A 27,123-nucleotide genomic window follows, 5' to 3' on the forward strand; every position below is an offset into this window, starting at 1 on the left:
TATTTAGGATTTGATAGATTTCTACATGAAATTTAGTTGCTGTATCTAACTATTGTCAACAACCTGCATCAGATATCTCTATAAAAAGAATACTTGGCCATAAATGACATTACAGACTTTTTAATTCACTATTACATCTTACCTCTTTAAAAAGGACAACGGTTCGTAAAAAATATGTATGGGCCTCTAATTTGTTTGAGTATCATAACTTACTTGTATATAACGGATGCCTGTTCATAAAGGCCATGCATGGACTTACTAACTTCAGTATCTTTCTTGCATATAAAGGACACATGCTTATAAAGAAATGTATGAACCTCTTCTTTATTTCAGTAACATATCCTATATCCATATTAACAAAACATGCTCACTAAAGACATTCACTGACCTTGATTCTTTATTTCACTCTCATGTCTAGCCTCTATGCAATGGACATTTACCAACAAAGTACACGTCTGAACACCTTTAATTTATTTTCACTCTCATGTCTTACTTCTACATAAAGGACACTGCCAACAAAGGGCATTTATGAACCTCTTTTCTTCATTTTAATTCCATATCTTACCTCCATGTAACATACACTGGTTCATTAAAGTCATATTGCTGTGATTCCTGGAATGTCGTTAATGCACCATTTTCACTGTATTCAGACTCTGAACATTCTAAGTAGGACAATGGTATGTGAATTAGTTGTGAATATGTTTTTACAGGCACTTGCAACAAAACATTTTCAAAGGAATTTTGACATTTTGTTCCAACAAGTTTAAAGTATTTTGTAAAACTCACCATCCAACAAGATCCTGACAGAATCCTTTACTTTATCTTCTGGAAACACAGAACTACTTGCTACACAAGTGTAGTTCCCTTCATGTATTGACTTAAAAGTCTCAATAGTTAACTGATTCCCTTCTGGTAAATTGGGGGTTTCTCCACTAGTATTCTCAAGTCTAGCATACCACATCACATCTGGTTTAGGGTAGCCCTCAGTCTTACATAGAACTCTAACTGGATGGTTTTCACATACAGAAATGTTTTTGTTTCCTTCAATTGTGATTTTCGGCGGCCCTGAAATTCAAAATCTGATGCATATTTATAAACACAGATATATACTGACATCCTAACTAGTTCCATAAAGTAAGATGTTAAACAGCGTATGTATGACTGGGGGATGGGGTGATGTCTTACACTGTAGAACTAAATACATACATTCATACAGTACAATTGCATATCAAGGTCAATTAAGTACAGTGTGTGAACCTTCCCAAAAAATCCAGCAATCAAACAGGACCAGTAACTGAAAATCCAACATTTATTCATACAAGAAGAAAAACTGTGGTAATTTCAGGTAGACATGAATAAATACTCTTCGATAGGTTATTTATGTAATGAAACACGGTAAATAAAGAAAAACATAAGATATAAATGCCACATAGTCACATTTATTGAATTCTGCTTAACATGGACACTCTTTACTGACCATTGGAATGATACTTATTGTGAATGCCATTCCTTACCCAACCATAACTCATCTAGCGGCTGGGCATCAGAGTCTTTTGCTGCCATTGATGACCAATCTAAATTAGTCAGAATATGAATCAGGATCCTCATCCATTGCCTTGTCAATAATTACCTTATCAGAACTAGACTCAGTCTCCAAAAAAATGAGACTCTGGTATTCAATGTGCAGATGCCCATGAAATTATGTCTACAGAAAAAAAGAGCTCGAGCAGGAGATTTCTGGAACTAGATCAAACGCATCCAAATCCCATTCAGCAGATTGCAGCAAACACTTAAGATCATTTTATGGCGTTAAAATGCTCCTGTTTCTATATTCCACCCGAATTATGTAACCCAATTGTTTCTAAAACATCGCTTTCGTTTGATAGTGTCACATTCGTTCTGAATAGTTCTTTTTCCCTTTGCTGTATTTGGTTGTTAGCCAATGCGGCTTTTTGAGGCATCTACACGTTCACTTTGGGAATCGGAAGTAGCACGTGTCATCAAATATCACATAGATGCAAACGATTTTTTAACTGGAGTTACAAGTGGCTGTTGAACGTACACTAAAAAGCAAGTTACTAATCTACACATCTCACCTAGATTTGTGAGTGATCATAAGAAACAATATCCACTATTTATTTTGTCACTTGGTTTATATAATTTCTTTAATTATTATAAATATCTGACTTGCACATTTACTTTACTCCATATATATCTAAACGTCCAACTGGTCAGATAGACTGGCTACTTAATTTTTGCCCCAGTCTGCCGTGAAATTAGCTGGTAGAGGACCAGTGGGATGGCAGCAATTTTGCGCACTGCTATGACAAGATTATGTTTTATAGACAGGTGTTCTACAGACGTCGGAGAACTAACTCAAGTTTTCCAAACTATTAAGTTCAAGCGAACATGCGAACAAAGTTTGTCTTTTATAAACATGTTGGGTTTTAACTCAGTGAAAACATTACAATTAAAGTTGCAAAACAAATATTTTTCAATGAAGAAACTTTCAGTAACTTATAACTGATTATTTCATATCATAATAAGATGACTGATTATTTTTTGTTTTCTCTAATCAATCACTGATCAGTCTGATTAACTGTTACTAAACAAGAATAACACCACAAACAATTTGCAGTCTGCAACTATCAGTGTATTATATTTCTGCTCCAATTCGCAGTTTGAATATTGTAAATACTGAGCATAGCAGACGAAGAACATGGATATTATCAATATTGGAACAAAAGGAATTGTATATGGGGTGGGGTGAATATGGTTAGATACTATCTTTTTCTCTCAGAATCATAGGTTTCAACACCTTGCATATTAAGTTGCTAAAAATGTCCATATTGGTAAACACATGCAAAAGGTTCAGAATTTTACATTCTTCGCTTCGGTGCAAAAGCTTTCAAAATTTAAGTGCACAGTCATTGCATCCGTGTTTGAGCTTTGAGATACGCATGCAAAATCCTGGTCTCAGCGAGAATGCGTGCACTACTGTATTTTAACTTTGCCACGAAATTATACTGGGTAAAACTAACAAAATGAAGGATAAGTATGCACAACTGACAATATAGTTTCAAGCCTCCATCATCCACTGTATTCTTCTGTACCTCTGCTGTTATCATTTTTCAAGTCAAAACTAATGACAGTGAATGCCATCTCAGTCATTGTCATGTTTGCACTAGTAATAGGTAATAAGTTACTGAAGGCTTCCTCTGTCATTGTCATTTCTACAGTCTAGTTATAGCTAATAAGATACTGAAGGCTACCTCTGTCACTGTCATTATTACACCAGTAATAGTTAATAAGAGAAGGCTACCTCTGTCATCGTCATTGTTACACTAGTAATAGCTAATGCGATATTGATGCTTCCTCTGTCATCGTCATTTTAACACTAGTAATAGCTAATACGATATTGAAGGCTACCTCTGTCATTGTCATTTTTTACACCAGTAATAGCTGATAAGATATTGAAGGCTACATCTGTTATCGTCATTTTTACACATGTAATAGCTAACAAGATATTGAAGGCTACCTCTGTCATTGTCATTTTATTAATAGAAATATCTAATAAGATAGTGAAGGCCTGCTCTTGTCATTGTCATAGTAATAGCTAATAATATATTAAAGGCTACCCTGTCATTGTCGTTTCTACACTGGTAATAGCTAATAAGATATTGAAGGCTACCTATGTCATCGTCACTTTTACACTAGTAATAGCTAATACAATATTGAAGGCTACCTCTGTCACTGTCATTTTATTGCTCGTAATAGTTAATAAGATATTGAAGGCTAACTCAGTCATTGAATCATTCACCTTGTAACATTCACATATTTTTCAGTTTTGAAAGCAGGGTGTGATAACAATTTTAACTTTTCTTCTCCATTGCTGCAAATAGTACGATACATTAATGGTTACTGACAAATGTTTTTGAACATAATACAAGAGAGAGAGAGAGATAAGAGTACCTTGTAGACCAACGTTCAAGATTGGAAAAATCAATTTATCCTTGTCTTCTCCACCAAGATGCAGGATAATTTTGCACTGGTATGGTCCAAGGTCACTATAATCTTTAAAATAAAATGAAACTAAAATTGGCCCTAACTTTCATCAGACGAATCTATATTATAATTTAATCCACGAATTGACACAAAAACAATTAAGACTTAGAAATATTGGGCTTTAATTACTATTCTTTAAAATCTTATATTGTTCAAGCTACGTCATTATTCCCCCCTTGAGTTTTAGGTATGTTGGATACGACATGCTCATAAAAATTACATACCTTCAGTTCTCATAAAATGCCTTGATTTCAAAGTGACATTCTTGAGGACTTTACTCAAAACTACTTTAAACAACTTTCTGGGCATTTTGTGTCTTTGGTTTTATATTATTCATCAAATTATCCTCTTAAAAATAGTAAGCATAAAGCTGCAATGCTTTCAAATGCAAAAGGCCAAGTTTAGTGCAGTGTCTTTAAAGGATTACAAAATTGGTAACCATGTAATACATATACACATTGTTGCCATGATCACGGAATTGACCATTGCAATCAAAATGATATATTTTTACATCACTGTTTAAGACAACTGATCTATAAGATTTTCTTGTAATTCTTTTTTTACAGTATGGATGATCTTCAAAATGAATGTGCTCTTGCTACGAAGGGCTTAAATTGATAAGAACCAATTGCATCACACGTTACACAAGATTACTCTGGTTCATTTACTCACAACAATTTCTTCAAACTTCTTTATTCACTTTGAAGTATATGTTCATTAACAGAATCTTTGATAAGTATTTTTTTAATTTACATGTACAGAAACACCATTTTTAAGTTTGTTAACTACTTAAAGTTCTCACTGTTATTTTATAGCCTATAAAACATCTATTCGCATTTCCAGGCAAGATGTATGGTTGCATTATCAAACTTTTATTTATGTACATATATGTAGCAGTACAAAAAGAATATTTCAGTGGTACCATGGACCATTTACATAAAGCCTCAAGTGCATACCAGGGGAATCAATTAAATGCTTTTGTTTCAGTTATTACATACCTTGCACATATTTAGAAGGTTTGGTAAACCTTCTCGGCTTAGGAAGAAATGCATAATCAACAAAGATGATAATTAACAAACCAAACATTTATCCACTATATATTTTGTTGATTAGAAGTCGACTCACTTACAAATGCATTTCAAATGATAGAGGTAACAGACGATGCGATCTGAGCTGAAAACGTAGGACATGCATGGCAAATATCCTGGAGAGAACATTGCGATTAATGCCATAAACAGCATCCACGTTCAGCCAGTGGCTGGTATGAAAATAATGAGCCTAAATGAACCATGCAACATTTTCCTTTATTACATACCAACAAAAAGAAATATACTGGGATCGGATAGACAGGTTCCCAAACATCTACGCCATTTAAACAAAAGGTGGTCTCATAAAAGATATATGGAGATTTACTTCCGCGATGGGGGCTGTCATTTAGGTATATCATTTGTAAGTGGACTGTTTTATTGGTTTTAAATAAATTTAAAAGAGTAGAATGCTACAGTTAAGACGAGTGCAGATTGATGGCTCCTATTGAAGGAGACTTCACAAGAGAGGATGCTGGGGACCACTGTAGCTTATTCGGCGTAGTATCATTCTGTGAGGTATTGATTAAAACAGATTTGTATATAATGAATAAGCATTACATTTATAAACCAGTCAAACATAATTTCATAATAACCTTCATTAACAACCATATATGTTGCATAATGATCAAGTGCAATGGGTCTCTGCCATCACATAAAGTGCATTATGTGGCAACAGATCAGGGTCTGTTATTTGAAGAGGGACGTAACTTAAAAGCTAGTATATACAGTGCATTTTGCTACTTGTAAGTCAAAACTAATAATTACTTTTGAAAATATTCATATCTAGGCAATTTAACTGATTACAATATATTACCCAGTACTTTTTAAAATGGCATCATCTAAGTTTATTTTTATTATAGATCACAAATATTTTAATATACATTTTAAATGTACATTTATATACCGGTATGTTCTATGCAAATTGAGGTATGTTAAATAGAAACTCACAACCACACAAATATGGCCAATTACAACAATTTTTTTATCAGTGTTGCTGCACATGTATTACTGGATGGAAATGGGGATAACTCACCAGGCTGGGTTTTTATAGCAGGCACATATATGGGAATTTGTTGTCAAAGCATATTGTGTAGCATATCCTTTTTATCATCAAAAACGTGTCCTCTTGGATTGATCATTTATTACATGTAAGTGTGATTTGTTGATCTTACCACAACATTATAGTAATCTGGACCAATATTAACGTTATGGTCTATGAAAATTGATTTGGTTGTCGGTGCCCAAAAGAACAGGTATCTTAAAGTAAAACTAAAAGTTATTGTTGTTTAAAGCCATTTTGCAGCACATCATAGGGTATCCATAGTTGACAGCATAATTTGTGAAGGAAGAACCTGGGAAAACTCCAGGAAGAACAACCGACCTGCATGAAGCTAATGGCAAGCTTTCTCAAATATCCACGTTTGTCGAGCGTGATACTTAAATGCAATCAGACAAGGGTGTGATTGCACAGATCGGTAAAAATGAGTCTTTCAGACCACACATCCACCAGTGGCCTCAAACATAAAAGAAAAAAACCATTAACTACAATGGCTCAACATAAGTTCCCACAGCTTCAACTGCTGGTTTCAAAAGCTTTTGTGCTTCCCCCTATGCAGTGAGCAGAGGACAGACTGCAAAATCCAACACATTATATGATGTATGTCAGCCCTGATGACATATACAGACTGGTTCAAAAATATGTGAAAATATTGCCAGTGCAATTTTTGCATATTTGACCTCTCATCCCCTTGTCACAGATGGTTACCACAGAGGTAACATAATTACAAAGATGTGTGCAATTCAACCATAGTGACGTTTGAGATAGGCTGAACGACAGATAAAGATGAATGAACAGACGACAAATGAGGGTATCACAATATTCTCCATGTTCTTTTCAGAAACACGAGGATACAAATTGAAATGCAAAGTGCATCCTTTTGAAATGAATATTTAGTTCGTATATCCTCATATTTAATAAGAAAGTCATGCTAAAACAATCTTCCCTCATGAGTTTACATGATGGTGTGAAGAATGAAGAATCCCTAAGGTTATCAACCCTTCAATTGCATTTCGAAACATAATGAACAGGTAATGTTTTTATATTATGATATATAGTTACCTTTATGCCTACTTTGTTAAGTACCATCGTCTCTCTTTCATGATTGTTTGATTAACTGCCTTAATTCTTGTAAATTCTGCTGCATTCCAATGTGCTATGTCATTTCAGAACCATACTCTCATTGATGTGGAGGTATTGAAGTTGGAGTAAGCAACCATTTACAATGTTAGCATAATTATAATTATTCTCATTTGGAAGAACATTCCCAAAGTATCATATGTCTCTATCTATGGAGACGTACTAACTTCTAAATATGTTATTTCAAATCCTGAGTAACAGTCCCAAATAATATATAGAACAATTATGTGCAGGAAAGACAAGTAATGGAATTCACTAACCCTACCATACACCAGTATGGGATGTTTTGTGATGTATCAATTTTGATGTGAAGTAGTCATTGTAAACCTCAAATCCAGTATCAGGTACATGCTAGATGGCTAAACAATATACATGTATAGAATGGTTGTCTGTATTTTGGATGTTTGGTTCCAATGTTTGCAACAATAAATCTGTTATATTTTATTTATCCTTCGTTTTCTTTTGGTCAAGTACTAGGCTGGGACAAACGTTTTTATACAAACGTTGACCTTAAGGGAATCAAGAAATCGTTAACCTTCAAAGAAATCTTTATTTAATTAAATGAAAATTCTTGAACACAGGGTGTGGATGGCTGGAATGCTTGTCATATAAACATGTACATGAATGTAAAAGCTATTACTATGTCTAGCTTCCGCCAAAGTAGGCTTGACAAAAAGTAATATCAATATTCTACCTGCTTTCTTAATAACTAGTGAACCGCTCTGAGTAATATTATATTTTTCATCTGCCATTAGACTCTTGCCATCACGACTCCATCTAACTTCCTTTGTAAAATTATTGGTACCAGAACATCCCCGTGGCTCACACTGGAGAACAGTATCATTACCAGAACGTGACATGGTTGAGCTGGAATGCTCCACTGAAAATGGATGAAATTATGGCAATCAGAACTTGTACTGTAAATACTCACTTATATGTCACGTCAAACCACGATTTGCCATTGCATACTGTGCTGGAAGATTAGTATCGATGTTGTTTGTTCTACTAATTACTCTGAACAAACTACACAGACCCAGAACTGTCAATATGTTAAGCAACAGCTGATCTGGGTCCATTCAATTAGCAGTTGGGCTCGACTTATAAGCATGTACATATACATCTTATTTTTGATCGTTATAAAAGATGTTGTTTAATCAAAAAAGATTAGAAACATGTGACTGGCTTTAAATATAAAGCTTATCTATATTATTTTATTTACTTCCAAATATTACTTTTAACCGGTGGTTCTTTCCGGGGTTTTCCTGGGTTCTTCCTCCACCATTAATACTGGCCGCCATGTATAGCCTATCATGTGCTGAAAAATGGCGTTAAACCCTACAACAACAACAACATTACTTTTAACCTTCATTACAGATAAGAAATACGGGTAGTAACTATGACTATGAAAAGGTAAATTTGACTGTTCGTGGTTTATAGTATTTATATCATAATTTCCCCAATTTATGAAACAGTCACAGTCACAGTGAGTAATTCGGACTTACTATTGGTAAAATTTGCATCTAGTTACATTATCTTCAACATTATACAAATAAATAAATTTTTTAACAAAAAATTCATTATTGGCATTTTAGCTTTCAGCAGGACCTTGAAAGTGAATTTCCATGGCCAGTTTAAGAAAGAATGAAAAATGGCATTTACATGAACAAAGAAAACAAAGATAAAGCAATTTTTCTGTAAAAAAGGACATCGCGAGTACGGATCTGAATATAGAATTAATGGAATTAGGAATACTCATTTAAACGACATCTATGGTCTTATTGAAACTGATTTTGAACCAATCTTTAGGAGACAGGGTGAACGGTTCAGTTGAATCAGGGGATCATATGGATGCCACTAAAATGTAAATTAACAACGTGTACCTAGCATTTAGCTACTACAATCATATAATTGGCCCCAGTCCAGATTCCTTTCTGTGTTACAAGTGTGTACTCAATGAACTTATATATATGCCAGAAAAGACAAACATTCACCTCTGACGATATAAATATTCTGATGCGTCTCTTCATGTATATAGGAACATGTGTAATAGCCGTCATCTTCACATGAAGCGTTTCTCTTCACTCCAGTTATCGTCTTGGTCCAAGGTGCACTTGTTGAACCTCTCCCTATAAATCTAAAGCCCTTCAAATCTTCTCCATTTCTGTAATCGTGAAAATGAACTGGACCAATGATGGGTAATATGCTCATATAAGTACATATACCACTTCTCTCTTCACCCCCATTTCACTCCTTCCCCCAAGATGGGGATGAGTATGTAATCAAAAAGGCACAACACGCATAACAAAATAAGATATGTTCATTGTGTTATGTATATTTGATTTAATTATATCTGATTTAATATATATTTATTTCAATTTAATTGTTTGTCAGTTTTATTTTTTAATTTTTTTAATTACATGCTATTGTAATGTAAATTTATTCACTTGAGATGATACATTTTTTTAGAAAATAGTTTGACCTTGACTGTAGTTTATAAACACCAGGTGTTGATCTAAATCCTGTCCTTATTACAGAATTTATAGCAACCTTTGTAAATAAGTTCTATTTTATTTTAAAATGATTGGTTGTTTCCAAGGTCATGATGGGACCTTGTCTTTAAAACATAGAGTAAAAATGATTGGTTTTCGTCAGGGTCACACTGGATAAACGTAAGCTGTAACAAGTACTTGCTTCTAAAACTTCTAGGAGATGATCACGTGATCCTTGTTTACGTATTGGAAAGCCCCTATAATCCATGTTTTGGAGATTTAATCAGTAGAAGTAGGGCCGTTAAATTGTTAGTTGTATGTTGTGCTGTTTGGAATTATTTCAAATTACTTAGTTTGGAGTTATTTCAAATTACTTGGATTCAAAAGGACTAATTTTGTTATTTTTTCTAAAAAATACGCGAGCTTATGTAATATTGTGGAACAAGGACAGTTTTTTTTATAAACATTTATTCAGCTATCAGAAACCGGAGTAATAATTCTTATTTCTACAAGGAACTGTAGACTTCAACACTACAGATTGTGGCATACATCATCGTCTTCCATCTTGAATTCTTCGTCTGGATTCGAACGTGAAATCATTAGAACATTTAGTCATTAGGACTACTAAAATTTTATTCTCTGACTATTTTTGGATTCTTTTTGGATTTGATTCGATAAAATTTTAAGTACATATTTTTTATTTTTACAGAATATTTCCAGGGAATTAAATTATTGTATTTTTAAAAAATTATTGTTTTTATTCTTTCTTGTGTTACTGTTTATTCTAGCCTAAACAAGTGACATAAGACATTCTTCTGGCTTTTGCTTCGTGTGAAATGCTCAGTACTGAAACCATGTTTGATATTCCTTAAAATTAATCTAGCATGCCAAATAAATTACAGTACAAAATTCGTTCCCGTGCCCTTTGATCTTTACACTGGTACTATGAACAACTGATTTTTTTGCAGACAAGATCAAAATATATCCAAGATGTCTGATTTTATCGTAACTATTTTGGATTTCTATATGAAAAAAGCAAATTATTAAAGTACCATAATTGAAAGAACGTTTCTAATGAAAGACAAATTACATATCATAAGAATAACTAAATATCATAAGACGTTTTTATTTACTGAAAAGACCGAATCAATATGACCATCCACTCAGAAGGAGTAGTGATAACAATAGTTTTATGATGACAGTGGCCAATATTGATGCCTGACAGGTACCAGTTTAATTGAGGATCAACTAGACATTGTAAGAAGTCTTCTGTGTTGTTAAGTCCATAATCAATGCGATTTTCTCACCAGGAGAACAGCACTAAACAAGAGTTTTAAGGTTACTGCTATGAATTATTCAGCATAGTTTCACTTTTCATCTAATCAATAAACTGTCAATAAATTTAACTGGCAAAAAAATATTTAAGCAATTTGAAGAATCTATGGAAACATCCCAACCATTACAGTTAAACCTGTCTTGAAGACCACTGCTATGTGAGACGACCTGTTTTTACAGGCCACATTCTCTGTGTACCAATTTATTGATTATGCAGCATTGTGACCTGTTAAGAGACACCATCTGTCTTTATACCAGAGTGTTTTTGAAATTGAGGTGGTCTTTCAAGACAGGTTCTACTCTAATACCATATGCACTGATAAGTTAATCAAGTTCATCACTTACCTAAACGGAACCAACATGGCAGTATTTGGATACCTACATTTTTACCAGCATCTTAATTATCTGATAAGAATTTAATGGGGAATAACATGATGATAACTAGCTTTGTGGCTGGATTTTCCTTTTAACGTAATTCCACTTGTGCTCATGCAACTGAATGTAATTTGCCTAGAATATAATTGTAATTTGCCTAGAATATAATTGTAATTTGCCTAGAATATAATTGTAATTTGCCTAGAATATAATGTAATTTGCCTAGAATATAATGTAATTTGCCTAGAATATAATTGTAATTTGCCTAGAATATAATTGTAATTTGCCTAGAATATAATTGTAATTTGCCTAGAATAAAATTGTAATTTGCCTAGAATATAATGCCAACCTACGTCATTAACTACACTCAAGTGCACATACTACAGTACAATTGTAACACAGTCATTTAATCAGCTTGTGTGTATTATATTAATATTAATAGAAGAATCATCCATTAATTTTAATTACAATAAAACATATTTCAAAACTCAACACATATTCTGTCAGTCACCAATGTATAAGACCAGGGATATAAAAACCTAAAAACCTTTACTGATCCTGAATCAATTTTATTGGTTCTACAGTCTTAACCTATACTGAACATATTAAAAATTGCACTAGTCTCACTCCACATGTATCTTAAATAAATTACTTGCCATCCCCAATCTCGCTTGTAAATACAAGTAGAACAGTAAAATATTCCATCCCTGTAATTATAATAAACCTCTCCAGACGCCTAAAATTATTTCATTTATCCACAATTCATAAAATCCCAATTATGAATGGATTCTTATTCAGATTTGGGTTGACAAGTTTCATTAAATACTGACCATGCATTTGTTGCATCTGATTTTGTTTCACTAATTAAGGAACTGCTATCTAGCCGTGCACAATACTGTATTTGTAAAGGTGGATAAATTTACATGGAAAAGGTTGTTAGAAAATTGTAATAATTAATCAAGAAACCGATCAGCTGTCCCTCAGTATTTTGACGATTAATATAGAAATAATATAAAGACAGTAGGGCATGGTGCCGATTACCCGTCAGGGCATTTTAAGCATGGTAAGGTCTCTTCTCAGGGCACCTTCTTTGCAAAAAAGACATTTGTATGCATTTTGCAGGTGCATTAAGGGTAATATTTGCACTGCATGTAAATATCAAGGGTCAGTAATACAACGTTAAAGGATGAACTGCACGATGTGAATGTGCAATGTATGAAACTTCTGGTGAGTTAAGACACGGCAAGCAACAAGTATGATAGGTTGCAACCCACATGGTTTTGTGGTGAACATAATTAGCAAAGCTTCAGCAGGACTAATAAATGTCTAGCTACAAAGAAATTATTGTTAAATTCCAGGTCTGCATCACCCCTCAAAAATAGGTGAGGGATAACACTGTAATAAACTGGACTGGTATCTTGACTTTCATGTTATTATCAACTGAATGCTTTCTAAACAGTATATGGCAGACACACCTATAACACGGTACATTATTTTACAACTAACTCAACAAGGTTATACATAACAAGAGGCAACTTACTATGAATGTACTAGGTAAAGTTTGAAGAGAAATACATACCTTTTTATTTTTACATCATCTGAAGGAATATTACCACCTTCGTAAACACAGGTTATATTAATTGCGTTTCCTTCCGCCAATATTTGCTCGGTATTAACTGGCACAAAGAACACTAAAAGAAAAGACGAATAACAGTGTCAAGAAATATATCAATAATAAACAATAAATCGATGTTATACACCAATAATAAACAATAAATCGATGTTATACACTATCACATTTATAGAGACCACAGAGCTAGGTCAGATTTCAGGGTCTGGAAGCCGGGACTCTCTGATTAAGGAGCTCTGAAAATTGTAGAGTGGGTTTTGATAACTGAGAATCCTTCAGCTGCAATCGAAGGTCCTGGGACAATTAATTCTTTCTACAAAGAGCCTTGACAAATACAGACCAGATTTTTATAACTAAGTCCTGAACAAGTCCCCGAAGGTCCAAGAAGCAGGGCCTTTCGCTACAGAGTGTCAAGACATCATTAAATACAAAGAAGGGAACCAATGTATACTTCATTTTAAATATGTTTCCTTTATTTATTCATACTGGATGTAAGAAATAAGATGAACAAGTGGACTTGACACTGATCACCAGCCCTGTCTTATTGCAACTGACTACATATTCAGGCATTCACTCACAATCTTTCAAGCAGCCTTTGCAGCAACCCGTTGTTGAAAAGTATGGATAAAGGTGTGTTTCGGATGTTCCTGTTAAGTCTAATAGTTGTAGAAAAGTAGTTTAGTGATATCTGAGTTCCAGGTCTAGCTTCATTTCCAAACTTAGAATGTTCTGGGAGCAAACTTGTGATCCACATTCTTATCATTTTATCGTGTCGTTGGATTTTAGATAAGGTTGTGGTAAACAACATAATTCTTTCTATATTGAGTTTTAGTTGTGGTAATTTATAACTTAAGAGGAATTACGTATTTAAATTATCTCTTGGAATTACAAGTGCTCATTGACGTTTTGAGCTAAAATACTAATTTGGGACTATTGAGCACTCATTCATAGACATTGTGGTTTATAGCATTGTGGTACATCAATACTATTGGTACATCATCTAGAAAAGGACTATTAGTATATCAGCCCGTCCAAGACTCTTGGAATTCATTCAGAATATTCTGTATATTTTTTACATGTAAAATAACAGTCTCGATTATTTGAGATATAACTCACAATCTTTCCAGTTCCTTTAAATTTTCACTTCTTGTCAAGTGGAATAAATTGTCTGTTGAACTTTACAAAACGTCTTGGTTTTGCTTTTTTCTGATACGTTGTTTAAGGTCAAAGAGTCATAACAGCAGGCCAACGTTCATTAAAAAAATAACGGAACATAGGGATTTCTTGATTAAGAGAAAATGTACGAATGTTACCCACATGCCAGATGTCTCTTTAGACAAGTTGTCCCTATCTTCTGTTATGTATATATTTTTTGTATTGTGTGTAGCCGTTTGTCCAATATTATATGTAATGTATATTTAATTTGCATTATGCAATTAATTGATCTTTGTTCATAATTCAGGGTAGGAGTTGGGCCTACCTGACTAATATCTTGTTATTTTGCAAAAGTATTACATACCTAATATTTGTCTATGATTTTAGATTACATTTTAAGGTCATTATTACTTGGCAATCAACATGCTTACAGATGTTAAGTTCAAGATCTGGGTTATGTTTAAAATTATGAATGTTCTAGAAGCAAACTGTTGACAAATTATATATGAAAATGACCTTCATTCTGGTTCTCTTATTTTGTCATAGCTTCTATAAATGTTGCCTACTTCAGAATTACTTATTCCATATGTTAACATCATTCTTAGTGGAGTCTTTTTAAATTATATTTCAGTTAATATTCGAGAGGATTTATTTATTTAAAGTATTATTTTGAATTACAAAGTCCTCATTAATAATTCTTTAACTAAATCATTTTTAGGAATTATTGCGAATTCATTTAAGGACATTTAGGATTATATCACTCTGATACAATTGACATTAGAAACATGTAAATAGGTATGGTGGACGATATGGGACCCAGTGTGCACGATGGTGATCTAAGGAAATTAACATTAAGTATCAACCTATGGGAATCTTTGACACTTAAAACCTTAAGCATAACCATATAGGAACGTTTGAGAACTTAACATTAAGTATAACCCTGTAGGAATCTATAGGAATTCAACATCAAACATGATGCTATGACCTATAAGTTCCATATAAGATATAACATTATAGTTAAATAAATAACAAGATCGTATGGACCTTATCTTGAATTAGCATGGTGAAACTCCACGAATCAACACAAGTACCTTAACTGACCAATACTTATCCTAACTCACAGAAACGTACAACAACAAACTGCTAACAGATGTTTGAAGTGGGTGAGTGGTAAAGTAGGAGGTACAGTCATGAAGAGTATCACTTACTGACCATACACACCCACCCTAACCATGCAACATTTACAATGTACAAGCCAATCATAGGAGGTAAGGTATGGATAGGTAACACTCTCACACACTTGTGGACTCCAACATATCAAGTCACAACAATACCATCACACATAAGTGGTACACCAGTTTCTGCATATAAAGACTATCTGTTTCAATGAAAAGGTACAGCCGATTTATTTTTTTCTAAAATCTGTTGGAATCTTCAATTACAGACTTTATCAACATATTCCAAACATTGGACGTATGAATAATGTTAAAACATTTGTTTTAAGCTGATCCGTGTAAAGAGTTATTAGTCGCATGCAACAAAGATATTTACATGCATTCTTAATAAGCGTACTAATATGGTCAGTCAATTTAGTATCAGCGGATACTGCTAGTCCAAAGTGTATATAACTTATAACTTGAAGAAAATACATATTGTCACACGAGAACTTCGGATAGAAAAGTCTATCTACCTGTAATAGATAATAATAAATAGATTATAATAATAATAGATTAATAAAACGTCTGTTTTTGAAGTGTAAAAATAGGAGGCATTTCATTTGGCCATTCATTAAGTTTTGCAAGAGACGTATCATCTGCAAATACCATCACAAGCATCCAACAGAAAACTCTCTGGTAGCAGTTTGATAAGCATATTTTGAGCGGTGATAGAAGCTATCCAACAATTACATATTCTAGAGCATTTCATCCACGCATCACAATGTTTACTTACACCAACGTACGTTAAACGTGTGATTTCATTTGAATCAAGAGAGAAACATATTTTGTGATAACGATTAATTAGTTCACGATTTGCTAAGAAATCCAGGTTTATGTTTATTTCTCCAAATCATATTATATTTATGTCTGAATACAATTCCTAGACAAACGTTGGACACACAACTTATCAGAGAAATTGGTATATAATTAGCGTTTTGTCTCCTTTCTCATAAATTGGTTTGACATGAATTAGCTTTCGCTGTATGGTGTACATACTTCATTAATTGATTCATTAACATTTCCAAGGGCACAGATATTTCTTCAACTATACTTTTTACAGTTTATGACTAATATGACAGGGTCCGTGACTAATATGACAGGGTCCATGATTAATATGACCGAGTCCTTGACTAGTATGACTGGGTCCATGACTAATATGACAGGAGCCAGTGGCTTTTCTTATGTTACGTTTTTAGGCTCAAATAGACAGTAGCACAAGAAATAGTGACAACAACAAGCTTTGAAAAATATAATAATTTATTTCCCTGGAAACATTCTGTAAAAATGAAACAATATTAAAAATCAAATCCAAATATAATTCAAGAATAATCCAAGAATACAATTTTAGAAGTTCTAATAACAAAATGTTCTAATGGTTTCAAATTCAAGTCCCGACGAAGAATCCAAGATGGAAGACGATGACGTATGCTGCAACCTGTAGTGTGTTGAAGTATACAGTTCCTTGTAGAAACAAGAAATATCACTCCGGTTTTGTAATTCCGAATAAATTTTTATAAGAGCTGTCTTTGTTCAAGAATTTCATATGAGCACATGTATATCTCCAGGAAATAAAAGAATTCATCCTTTTGAATCCAAGTAATTTGAAATAACTCCAAACGACACAACACTTTCAAGTGTAAAAGCCCAACTGAGAATATTTCTCCAAAACAAAGGTTATATCGTATTCTAAAACGCAGTTTCGAAAATCCCCAAGCTGCGAAATCGAAAGAGGGGTAAAGTGATCGTGTATATATCACGTATGCCTAACATGACTCTGATGAAAACCAATCAAATTATTATAAGAAATAAAAAATTTAAAAATTGTTTACATCGTAAGTCACGTGGTCTCATCATGACCTCGACAACAACCAATCATTTTAAAATAAAAATAGAACTTATTTACGTGGCTGCTACTAAATTTGAATCAAGGTCGGGATCTAGGTCAACATTTGGTGTTTATTAAAACGATAAGTCAAAGTCAAAATATTTTCTGGAAAAAGCATGAGTTTCTAGAAAACATTATTTTGATATGTAATGAAATAAAAAATAGAAACATTTTAAAACTTACAATTATATCAGATATACAGAACACTTTGTTTAGTTTAAGACTAGTTATTACATTCATAATTTCTTGTTTATGTACAAGTATGTCAGAAATAATAGTTTGATTTCTAACTTCAAAATGTAGTAACTGCTTAGCATTATTTATTATTTCTTTGACACTTATTATTTTGAAATACAAATACGCCTTATGGTGCGATTGCAATGGTCTCGTTAAATCTTTAACACCTTCCATATATAATGCCAAAAATGATAAAAATGACATGTATGAATCATTTATATAACAATTCGGAATAAACCTTATAACTTTGAAGCGTAGTTACCTCATGTCATAAGAACAGTTCATATATGCCCATCCAACCTTAATATTATAAATTTTAGGTTCAAATGATTAGACCTAATTAAAGCAGCTTCAGCAATAGACAAAAGAAAAAGAATAAAAGAAACATACACTATTTCTTTGAAATATTCGTTTTAGGCTTACATGCCAAAGGTAGCATGCAGACAGCATTAAAGAACCCGCCCATTAATAATAACCCGGGTAATAAAGTTAGCAAACCGGGAACCAGTTTTTTTTAAAAAAAAAAACAACACGAAACCACTCCAAATCAAAAGATATTAATAAGTTCAGATCAAAGACACCAGGAGCAAGAGACACATAATAATGAATACAGTTTGAGGCTTGTTCCATGGGATAATTGGATGAAGCAGATTTATTCATCATTAAAACTCCTTCTACATGAAACAGTTCCAAGAAAAGAGATGGGTTTCTGTAATATAAAACCACGTGTCACAGATTTATTCTATTCTGATACAAATATTCTTAGCGGACCAGTCTAAATTTGTTTTAAAATAGCACAGGATATTAAGGGAAACGGGCTTTATCGCAATGTGTCTCGTGCATGTTAAATGAAAAATGTTGGAGGAGATGGATTTCATTCAACTTAAAAACATGTTGCATCTCGAAAAGAACAAAAGTAGTGAAGGGGGGCACTTTACGGACAATGGGAATTAGCATTAAAAACACCCTTGGGGCACTTTACGGACAATGGAAATTTAACATGGAGAAAAATCGTGGGGCACTTTACGGACAAGGGGATTTAACATGGGAATAAATCGTGGGTCACTTTACGGACAAGGGAATTTAACATGGGAATAAATCGTGGGTCACTTTACGGACAAGGGAATTTAACATGGGAATAAATCGTGGGTCACTCTACGGACAAGGGGAATTTAACATGGGATTTTTTTTTTTAAAAAAAATTTTAAAAAAAATTTTTAAAATTTAAATTTAAATTTAGGCAATTCAAAGACTATCTCTTTTCGAGATATATGGCTGGCCCTGAAAAGGGCCTTTGGGTTTTATGTTAATGTATTCATTAACATAAATGGCACCGCATTGGTTTTCTTCTTGTCCTTAGGCTGCGTCTTACTGTTGGTCCGTACATCAGCACTCTTTTCAGGCATCCTTGTCTTTCGACGTAGATCCTACGTATCCACAGGCTGGTGTTTGTCCTGTGGACAACGGTCCACTTGGCTCGGACATACATGAGCATGTCCGTCCGGAACATCATGGAAGACACAAGGGTGGATGACTCAACTGTGGTCCACATCTTGAAGCGACGAGAACAGGTGAATCAATGCAGTGAACGGCGCTTATTTATAGGCGGAGGAAGGATTGAAACGGATTGAGTTCATTTACCAATCCTAACACGCGTTACAGAATTCAGTCAGCTCGCATCCAATCCGAAGAGAGCAGTCTGTGACGTCACGTAGTCAATATAGATTCGCTAGCGCTTGTGTGCAGTCAATCTATGCGACAGTGATTCAACATGACGGAAACTCAGAAAACGATCCAGTGGGGTGCACCAGCAGGGGAGACTGCCCAAGGGAACCCGGACTTACTTTCAGAAGAGGTGAATTGGGATTTTGTGGATTTTCTCTCCTCGCAAGAATTTGTTCCGGAACCTTCGTTACTTTCTTCATTACCGCAAGTGGAGAATTTTAGACAGAGACAGAAAGAAGAATTGGAGAAATTTATACAACGACAAAAGGAAGCGGAACAGACTTTTCTCCTACAGCAACAGCAACAAGAAGAAGAGGTAAGAAAAAAACAACAGCAACAACAGCAAGAAGAAGTAGCAGCAAAGAAACAAGAGGGTGAAAATCAAACGGTCACGGTACTGTTGGACATTTTAGCGGAGTTAAGAAGTCTGAAACAAATGTATCAGACTTCTTTATCACGACCGAAGAGAATACGACCTTCCCGAGCCAAACATGTCAACCCTGTGACTAAGCCTACCGTACCACCCTTAGTGATTTCAACCCAATCATTATCATCATCAACATTACGCAGTCCAGAAGTAGGCCTTGGCCGTGGCAAAGGCTTAAGGCAGTTAAAATTGATTGCTTAAACTCACCCCTACACCATGAAGAAAAAAGGCCCTTTTCAGGGCCACCCACATTTCTCGAAAAGAAATACAATTTCAATTTGCCAATAACTCAAAAAAAACTCACCCATGTTACCCTTATAGTACGTGTCTGTGTATGAGTGTGTGAGTGTAGCTTCTTATTTTAAAATCACAACTCAAAGACACTTACCTTATATCATTCATTTATTCTTTTCTCCATTTTTTTACAATCCAATTCACAATTTATAACACAACACTTTAATAAAAAGTTCATTAATTTCTTCTTTTCTCCTTGTTTAGTCTCTCTGTTTTTTGAATTTCTTCACCGTCACACTCTTTTCCTCTTCTTCCTCCTCGCTTTCTTCCCTTCTTCTTTTTTTCTCCTGTTTCTTTTTCTTCACCTGTCTTCTTTCTTCCTCAGAAGAATCCCTCTCTTCCTCTGAAGAATCCCTCTCTTCTTCTGAAGAATTCCTCTTTTCTTCTGACTCCTCTTGTTTCTTTTTGGGGCAATCTGGAGACCAATGTCCTTTTTCTTGACAATAATAACAGGTATCTTCACTTTTGTCTCTTTTAGTCCCTGTTTTTTTTCTTTTTTGACGGTCTGGACACTCTGAAGACCAATGCCCTTTCTTCTGACAGATATAGCAAGTATCTTGACTTTTATCTCTAAAGGAAGGAGAGTAGTCCGTAGGCTGGTCTGAAGAGAATTTTCTAATGACCCCTCGCAAAGCTCTGACGAAACGTTCCATCTGGTCAGTCTCTTCCATCGTTGTGCTCGGCTTGAGAGTGAAATGAATAGTGAAAGGACAAGACACACACCCTTTTATATACGCTGGTCTGCCAGGACTATAAAGTAGTTTATGGTGTTTGAACTTGAGTCATTTGACTTTTTGCTTTCAAGATGAAACGATCCCATTCATTCGAGAAGAAAGAAGAAGAAGAAAGTAAGAGGCAGAAACGTGATCTATCGCCTCGTACCAGGGCTGAAATCTTGGCACAAATTCATGCCAGTGATTTTGAAGAGGACATGAGTGAACCAGAATCCAAACCCTCTAAACCAACTTCACCACCCTTTGTCAACCCTGAAAACTACTATTCCATTCGAGAGACGGAAAAGCGCTCCTCTAGAAAATTTAGAACCACGGCTTACAAATACACGGTGAAGTTTAAAGATTTCAAGTCCGAAGTACCGTTAGAGAAAGCAGAAGTGTTCATCACTGAGGTGTGGGATTCTTTGCTCACTGCACTCAAGCGACAATGTCAACCCAAAGAAGACGATCGCTTGAGACTTTCCATACAACACGACGGTTTGAAATCCCCTGTTTGGATCGAGTTTAGCACCCCTGCAGAATTAACTGCTTCCAAAGTCATGGACAAGATTCAACACGTACAACAATCTAATGATCAGTTTGACATCACCGATGGTAAAGCCACACTGGACATGACCCACGTCTCTCCTCCTCAAGGGACAGGACGCAAAAAGATGTTATTGGTGGACGACCTTCGCAACACCAAAAAGAGTCTCGTTCGAATTAGCAACCCTCATGACCAGATGTGTTTAGCCCGTGCCATCGTGGTGGGACGAACCTATGCCAACAAGAACGACACGGTAGAATGGAAAAGAACCTGGGACACTATTCAACGTTCCCATCGAGCCAAACAAGGAAACGAAGCAGAACTCCTGTTGCAACAAGCTGGCCTGTCCAAAGACACACCCTGTGGCATTCCTGAGATGCAAAAATTGCAAGATGTCCTAGCTCCACGATATACCTTGAAAGTGCACCCTCAAGAAGTGCGCGGACCTCTATTGTTTCGAGGGCAAGACTTTAAGGACGGAAAATACATTCATGTCTATTATCACGATGAACATTTCGATACCATTACCAGTATCACCGGATTCCTGAAATACAGTTATTACTGTGAGAAATGTGACCATGGTTATAACAATCGAGAGCAACACAAGCATTGTGGATCGAAATGCACAGGATGTTTGGCCTCTTCACCCTGTCTGAGCGAAGAACCAGTGCCTTGTTCCACTTGTCTGCGCACGTTTGTCAGCCCTACCTGTTACCAACAACATCTGAAAACGCAAGGTTCACAGAAGAAATGCGCTTGTCAACTGCTGAGATTGTGCTCTACGTGTGAACAAGTCATACGTACCAATAATACCAAGGCACACGTATGTTCAGGAAAGAAAAAATGTCACATTTGTCACCACATCGTGGACTTGGAACACCAATGTTACGTGCAAAAATACCAACCCCCACCAGAGAAAGAGGACGGTCACAAGAAGAAAGGCAATTTCATCTTTTTCGATTTCGAATGCATGCAAGAAACTGGCATTCACATTCCTAATTTCTGCGTGGCTCATCGAGCGTGCGAGAAGTGCATTCAAGAACCTATCTTCAGTCATTGCCCTCACTGCAGCAAGATACCCGGAGGGCGTGAAAAAATCTTTCGGGGACCGAACACGTTAGCCGATTTTGCCCAATGGGTCTTAGACCCCATCGACAAGACGTGGAGCCAAGAGGACATCGAACGTTACGGAGATTGTCATCGTCATGCCACAGTGATGGCTCACAATTTCTCCGGATACGATGGACAGTTTCTTTTGAGGTACTATACGGAACAAGGCACCGAGCGTCCTAAAGTGACTTTGAACGGAGCCAAAATCATTTTCATGCAAGTGGGACAAGTGCAGTTTAAAGATTCGATGAGTTACTTGGCCATGCCTTTGAGTCGAATGCCTAAAACGTTTGGAATGACAGAAATGGCTAAAGGGTACTTTCCACACTTTTTCAATACGGAAGCCAATCAACACGCCGTTCTACCCCATTTGCCTGAGGCTCACTATTACGACCCCGACAACATGCGTACCGAACAACGAGAAGCTTTCTACGCTTGGTACCAGGCTCACGCCTCGGACCCTTTCGACTTTCAGGAAGAAATGCTAAAGTATTGTCGTTCCGACGTGGACATTTTACGGCGTTGCTGTGGAAAATTTCGAGAACTGTTCATGGAACACGGAGGGGTCGATCCTTTGAAAGAAGCTTGCACCATTGCCAAAGCGTGTTCCTTAGTGTATCGACAACGATTCATGCCTGAAAAGACCGTGGCTGTCATCAGTCCTCAAACGACCCACTTTGTCAAACGTCAATACTCGGTCAAAGCCCTACGCTGGTTACATTACTTGTGCGACAAGGAAGACAAGTGGATTCAGCATGCCCGCAACGGAGGAGGCGAAAAGACCATCGGAACGTATTCGGTCGATGGCTGGGACTTAGAAAACCCCAAGATCGTGTACGAGTTTAACGGTTGCTTATTTCACGGATGTCCCGTCTGTTACCCTGACCGTGGCACTAAAAATCAGTTTTTGCAACGAACCATGGAAGACTTGTACCAGGACACTTGTCAGCGACGCCTAAAGTTAGAACAGGAAGGATACCAAGTGGTGGAAATGTGGGAACACGAGTACGATCACCGTATGAAAACCGATCCCGAGTTTAAACGCCTCGTGGAAAGTTACCAGTTCGTGGACCCGCTGAACCCGAGGGATAGTTTGTACGGAGGAAGGACCAATGCCACCTGTTTGCTGTACCAAGCCGACGAAGAGAAAGGAGAAGAAATCAAATACTTGGACGTGTGTTCGCTGTATCCCTACGTGTGCAAATATTGTCGCTTTCCCGTAGGGCACCCGCAATTGCTGACGGAACACATCGACCTGAAAAACATTCGACAATACGAAGGCTTGATCAAGTGCAAAGTTTTGCCTCCCACGAACCTATACCATCCCGTCTTACCTCACCATTGTCAAGGCAAACTGATGTTTCCCTTGTGCCGTACTTGTGCCGAAACGTGCAACCAAGACCAGCCTTGTCAGCACACCCAGGAAGAACGTGCCTTGACGGGAACCTGGGTCAGCGTAGAATTGTTCAAAGCTCTGGACATGGGATACCAACTGTTAGAAGTGTACGAAATTTGCCACTTTCCCAAGACACAACAATACCACAAGGGTGATCCCAGTCAGAAAGGCATTTTCGCCGACTACGTGGATGCCTTTTTGAAACTGAAACAAGAAGCCAGCGGCTATCCTTCCTGGTGTCACACTCCCGAAGACCAAATACAATTCAAAGAGAAATACTATGAACAAGAAGGCATCACTTTAGACCACATCGAGAAAAACGAAGGCAGGCGATCGTTTGCCAAAGTGATGTTAAATTGCTTGTGGGGTAAAATGGCACAACGACCGTGTTTACCCAAGACGGAATATTTGACAGAACCTTCCCGCTACTTCCAGATGATTCACGACAAAACCAAATACATGAAACACGTGGACGTCGTTCGAGAGAATTTGATCTTGGTCAATTACGAAGAAGATCTGGACTTTGTGCAAGACGACCCTTTTGGAAATGTCATCATTGCGGCTTACGTGACAGCCCATGCTCGCTTAAAATTGTACGAAGCTTTAGAACTGTTAGAAGAACGCGTCCTGTACTTTGACACGGACAGTTGCATTTACATCCATCACCCGATTCAACATCACCCTAACATCGAAGGAGACCGTTTAGGAGCCTGGACAGACGAGCATCCCGACGATAAGATTCTAAGTTTCGTCAGTGGCGGTCCCAAAAATTACGGCTACGAATACCGGGACAAACAAGGAGAAGTGCACACGACGTGCAAAGTGAAAGGACTGACTCTGAATTATCGTACCAGTCGAGTGGTCAACTTTGGGGTATTGAAAGAAGCCTTGCAATCGGGAGAGGATGGAAACTTTAAAGTGACCACTCACCAACCGAACAAGATTGTACGTTTACCCACTCACCACATCGTCAGTCGGCCCTTGGAAAAAGTCTATCAAATCGTGTACCAGAAGCGAGTTCGACTTCCCAATCATTTCACCTTACCGTATGGACACGTTGGTATAAAACATTGGTTGTAAGAGGATAGTTACCCCACCAGAAAGATGACTTCGCCACAGCAAGAATCGAGTGAGAAACCCGATGAGAACTCCAAGTTCAAACCCTACCATTTTCCAGTCTTCTTACCTGACTATTGTGATTGTGCCCGTCGATTGGACACGTTTCAGAAATGGCCTACGGATAGGGAAGGATTACCTTCTTCGCATGTTTTAGCTAGAACAGGATTTGTCTACTTGGGACCTGAGTCAGGATTGGGATACGAGGTACAGTGTTTTGCTTGCGGACTGAAGTTACGAATGGATCTATGTATCTATAAAGATTCAGCTATTCTGGAACATACTCGATGGTCTCCGCACTGCCCTTACCTTTCTATGACCTTTCCACCCATCTCACTACGGTACAATGTTGACGGTACCTTAGAGACGGTACCTTCCGAAACGAGACATAAAAAACGTAAAAAAGGAAAGATGTACAAGCTGGAGACTGCATTGCGACTAGTATAAAAAGGGGGCTATGGTCAAGATCGATAGTTCATTGTGACTACCAAGACCGAGCGAACAAGATGAATACTTTGAAAAAGACATCGTTTCAGTTTGGGGATTGTAAAAAAGTTGTATCTTCCTCTAGTGTGACTAATATTGGATGGATAAGACCCAGGCATTGCGACGGAAAATGTCCGGAAGGAAACTGCGATTGTCCATGTGGTTACCATTGTAATTGCGTAACGGAGTTTGCAGACGAGTGCGATTGTGAGCCTTGCGATGGGACCGATGCTGTACCTTGTGACCTGAGCGATGCCGTAAAGCATCATGGGAACTTTAGTGCCCCTACCCCTGTCATGGAAAGTGATGCTGTGCGTGTCAAACCTGTGGGATGCGAAAGCGATGCTGCTCGTCCTCTTGGACATTTTACTGGGTTTCGTTTTAAAGGGGAATGTCCACCTTCACGTTTACCTCCCTACGGATGTCATCCAGCCCTGAGCAAACTCCTGCCCATGTCACTCAACCCTCATCGAAACGAACCTGTGAAAAACGAATATTCGTTTCCTGTGCGTTTGTCGGAATACTGCGACTTTGAAAATCGTCTTCAATCGTTCAAAGGAAAATGGCCAAAGTATCTGGGAGGACCGACCCCCGAAGAATTAGCCAGAGCCGGATTTTTCTACTTGGGCGAAGGAGATAAAGTCAAGTGCTTCAGTTGCGGTGTGTCACTTCACCACTGGGAACCGCAAGATTCGGCCTACGTAGAACATGCTCGATGGTCACCGAATTGTCATTACTTACCTTTAGTGGGACCGAGACATTGAAGTAACTTCTTACCATAATCATCTGTTCATGGATACTTTACAAGAGAACATTTGTGCTTTGCCTGTGGAGTTGAGAGAACGCATTTACCGAGAGCTGGTCAAAATACAAGTGAAACGTAAAGAACAATTGCATCCGTTACGTCACCGGTGTTTGAACCACTGGTACCTGAAGGCTATACAAGGATTGATTCAATTGAAAGTGTTCCATCGGACAGACATTGATGAACGATCCTCTAGTTTTAAAAAGGATTGGTTTGGTATGGACGATTGTAGTTACATCATTGTAAACGTACTGCATCGAATTCCAGAGGAAGAGTTAACGAATTACCAACATCTTGAACACAATGTCAACTTAGTGAAAGAGGAAACTTCTGAACGAATTGTAATGTGTAGATTAGTGACTCAACGATTTAAATTTGACACTGAAGTGAAACCATGTTTGTGCAAAGAGTACATTTCTTGTGTCAGACCAAAGAGGATTTAGTATGACCTATTCATGGATACTTTACAAGAGAACATTCGTGCTTTGCCTGTGGAGTTGAGAGAACGCATTTACCGAGAACTGATCAAAATACAAGTGAAACGCAAACTCAAAGTGATTCGTCCGTTTTTAAATTATGCTATGTTCCAAAGTACAAGAAGACTGATTATGAGTGGATATTACATTAGACACAAAGTTAAACGAGGCTATTGGTCGCCACCCAACGATTCCAAAAACAGTGTATATAATTATGGATACTTTACAAGAGTACATTTTGGGCTTGCCTGAGGAGTTGAGAGAAAGGATTTACCGAGAGCTGGTGAAAATACAAGTGAAACGTAAAGAACAATTGCATCCGTTACGTCACCAGATCTTTAACCACTGGTACCTG

The 27,123-nt window shown here is 36.7% G+C and overlaps 1 protein-coding gene and 1 long non-coding RNA gene across 3 annotated transcripts in view; one reads left to right on the top strand and one right to left on the bottom strand.

Moving 5' to 3' along the window:
• LOC149801385 (uncharacterized) overlaps positions 1 to 27,123 on the top strand; it is a 147,942-nt gene that overhangs the window by 31,291 nt on the left and 89,528 nt on the right. The gene's annotated exons all lie outside the window — the stretch shown is intronic.
• LOC149801386 (roundabout homolog 3-like) overlaps positions 1 to 27,123 on the bottom strand; it is a 62,977-nt gene that overhangs the window by 21,399 nt on the left and 14,455 nt on the right. The window contains exons 2-6 of one of the 2 annotated variants that reach the window (XM_089955458.1): positions 13,129 to 13,240; positions 9,342 to 9,511; positions 8,045 to 8,230; positions 3,973 to 4,074; positions 787 to 1,065 (exon numbers count right to left, since the gene is read on the bottom strand). In XM_089955458.1, coding sequence (XP_089811584.1) covers positions 787 to 1,065; positions 3,973 to 4,074; positions 8,045 to 8,230; positions 9,342 to 9,511; positions 13,129 to 13,240 — 849 coding nt within the window. The remainder of the gene's footprint in view (positions 1 to 786; positions 1,066 to 3,972; positions 4,075 to 8,044; positions 8,231 to 9,341; positions 9,512 to 13,128; positions 13,241 to 27,123) is intronic. The other variant, XM_089955459.1, reaches the window with a different exon arrangement.

The sequence above is a fragment of the Sinohyriopsis cumingii genome, chromosome 4 (assembly GCF_028554795.1).
Source record: "Sinohyriopsis cumingii isolate HCF-2022 chromosome 4, ASM2855479v2, whole genome shotgun sequence".
NCBI lineage: Eukaryota > Metazoa > Mollusca > Bivalvia > Unionida > Unionidae > Sinohyriopsis > Sinohyriopsis cumingii.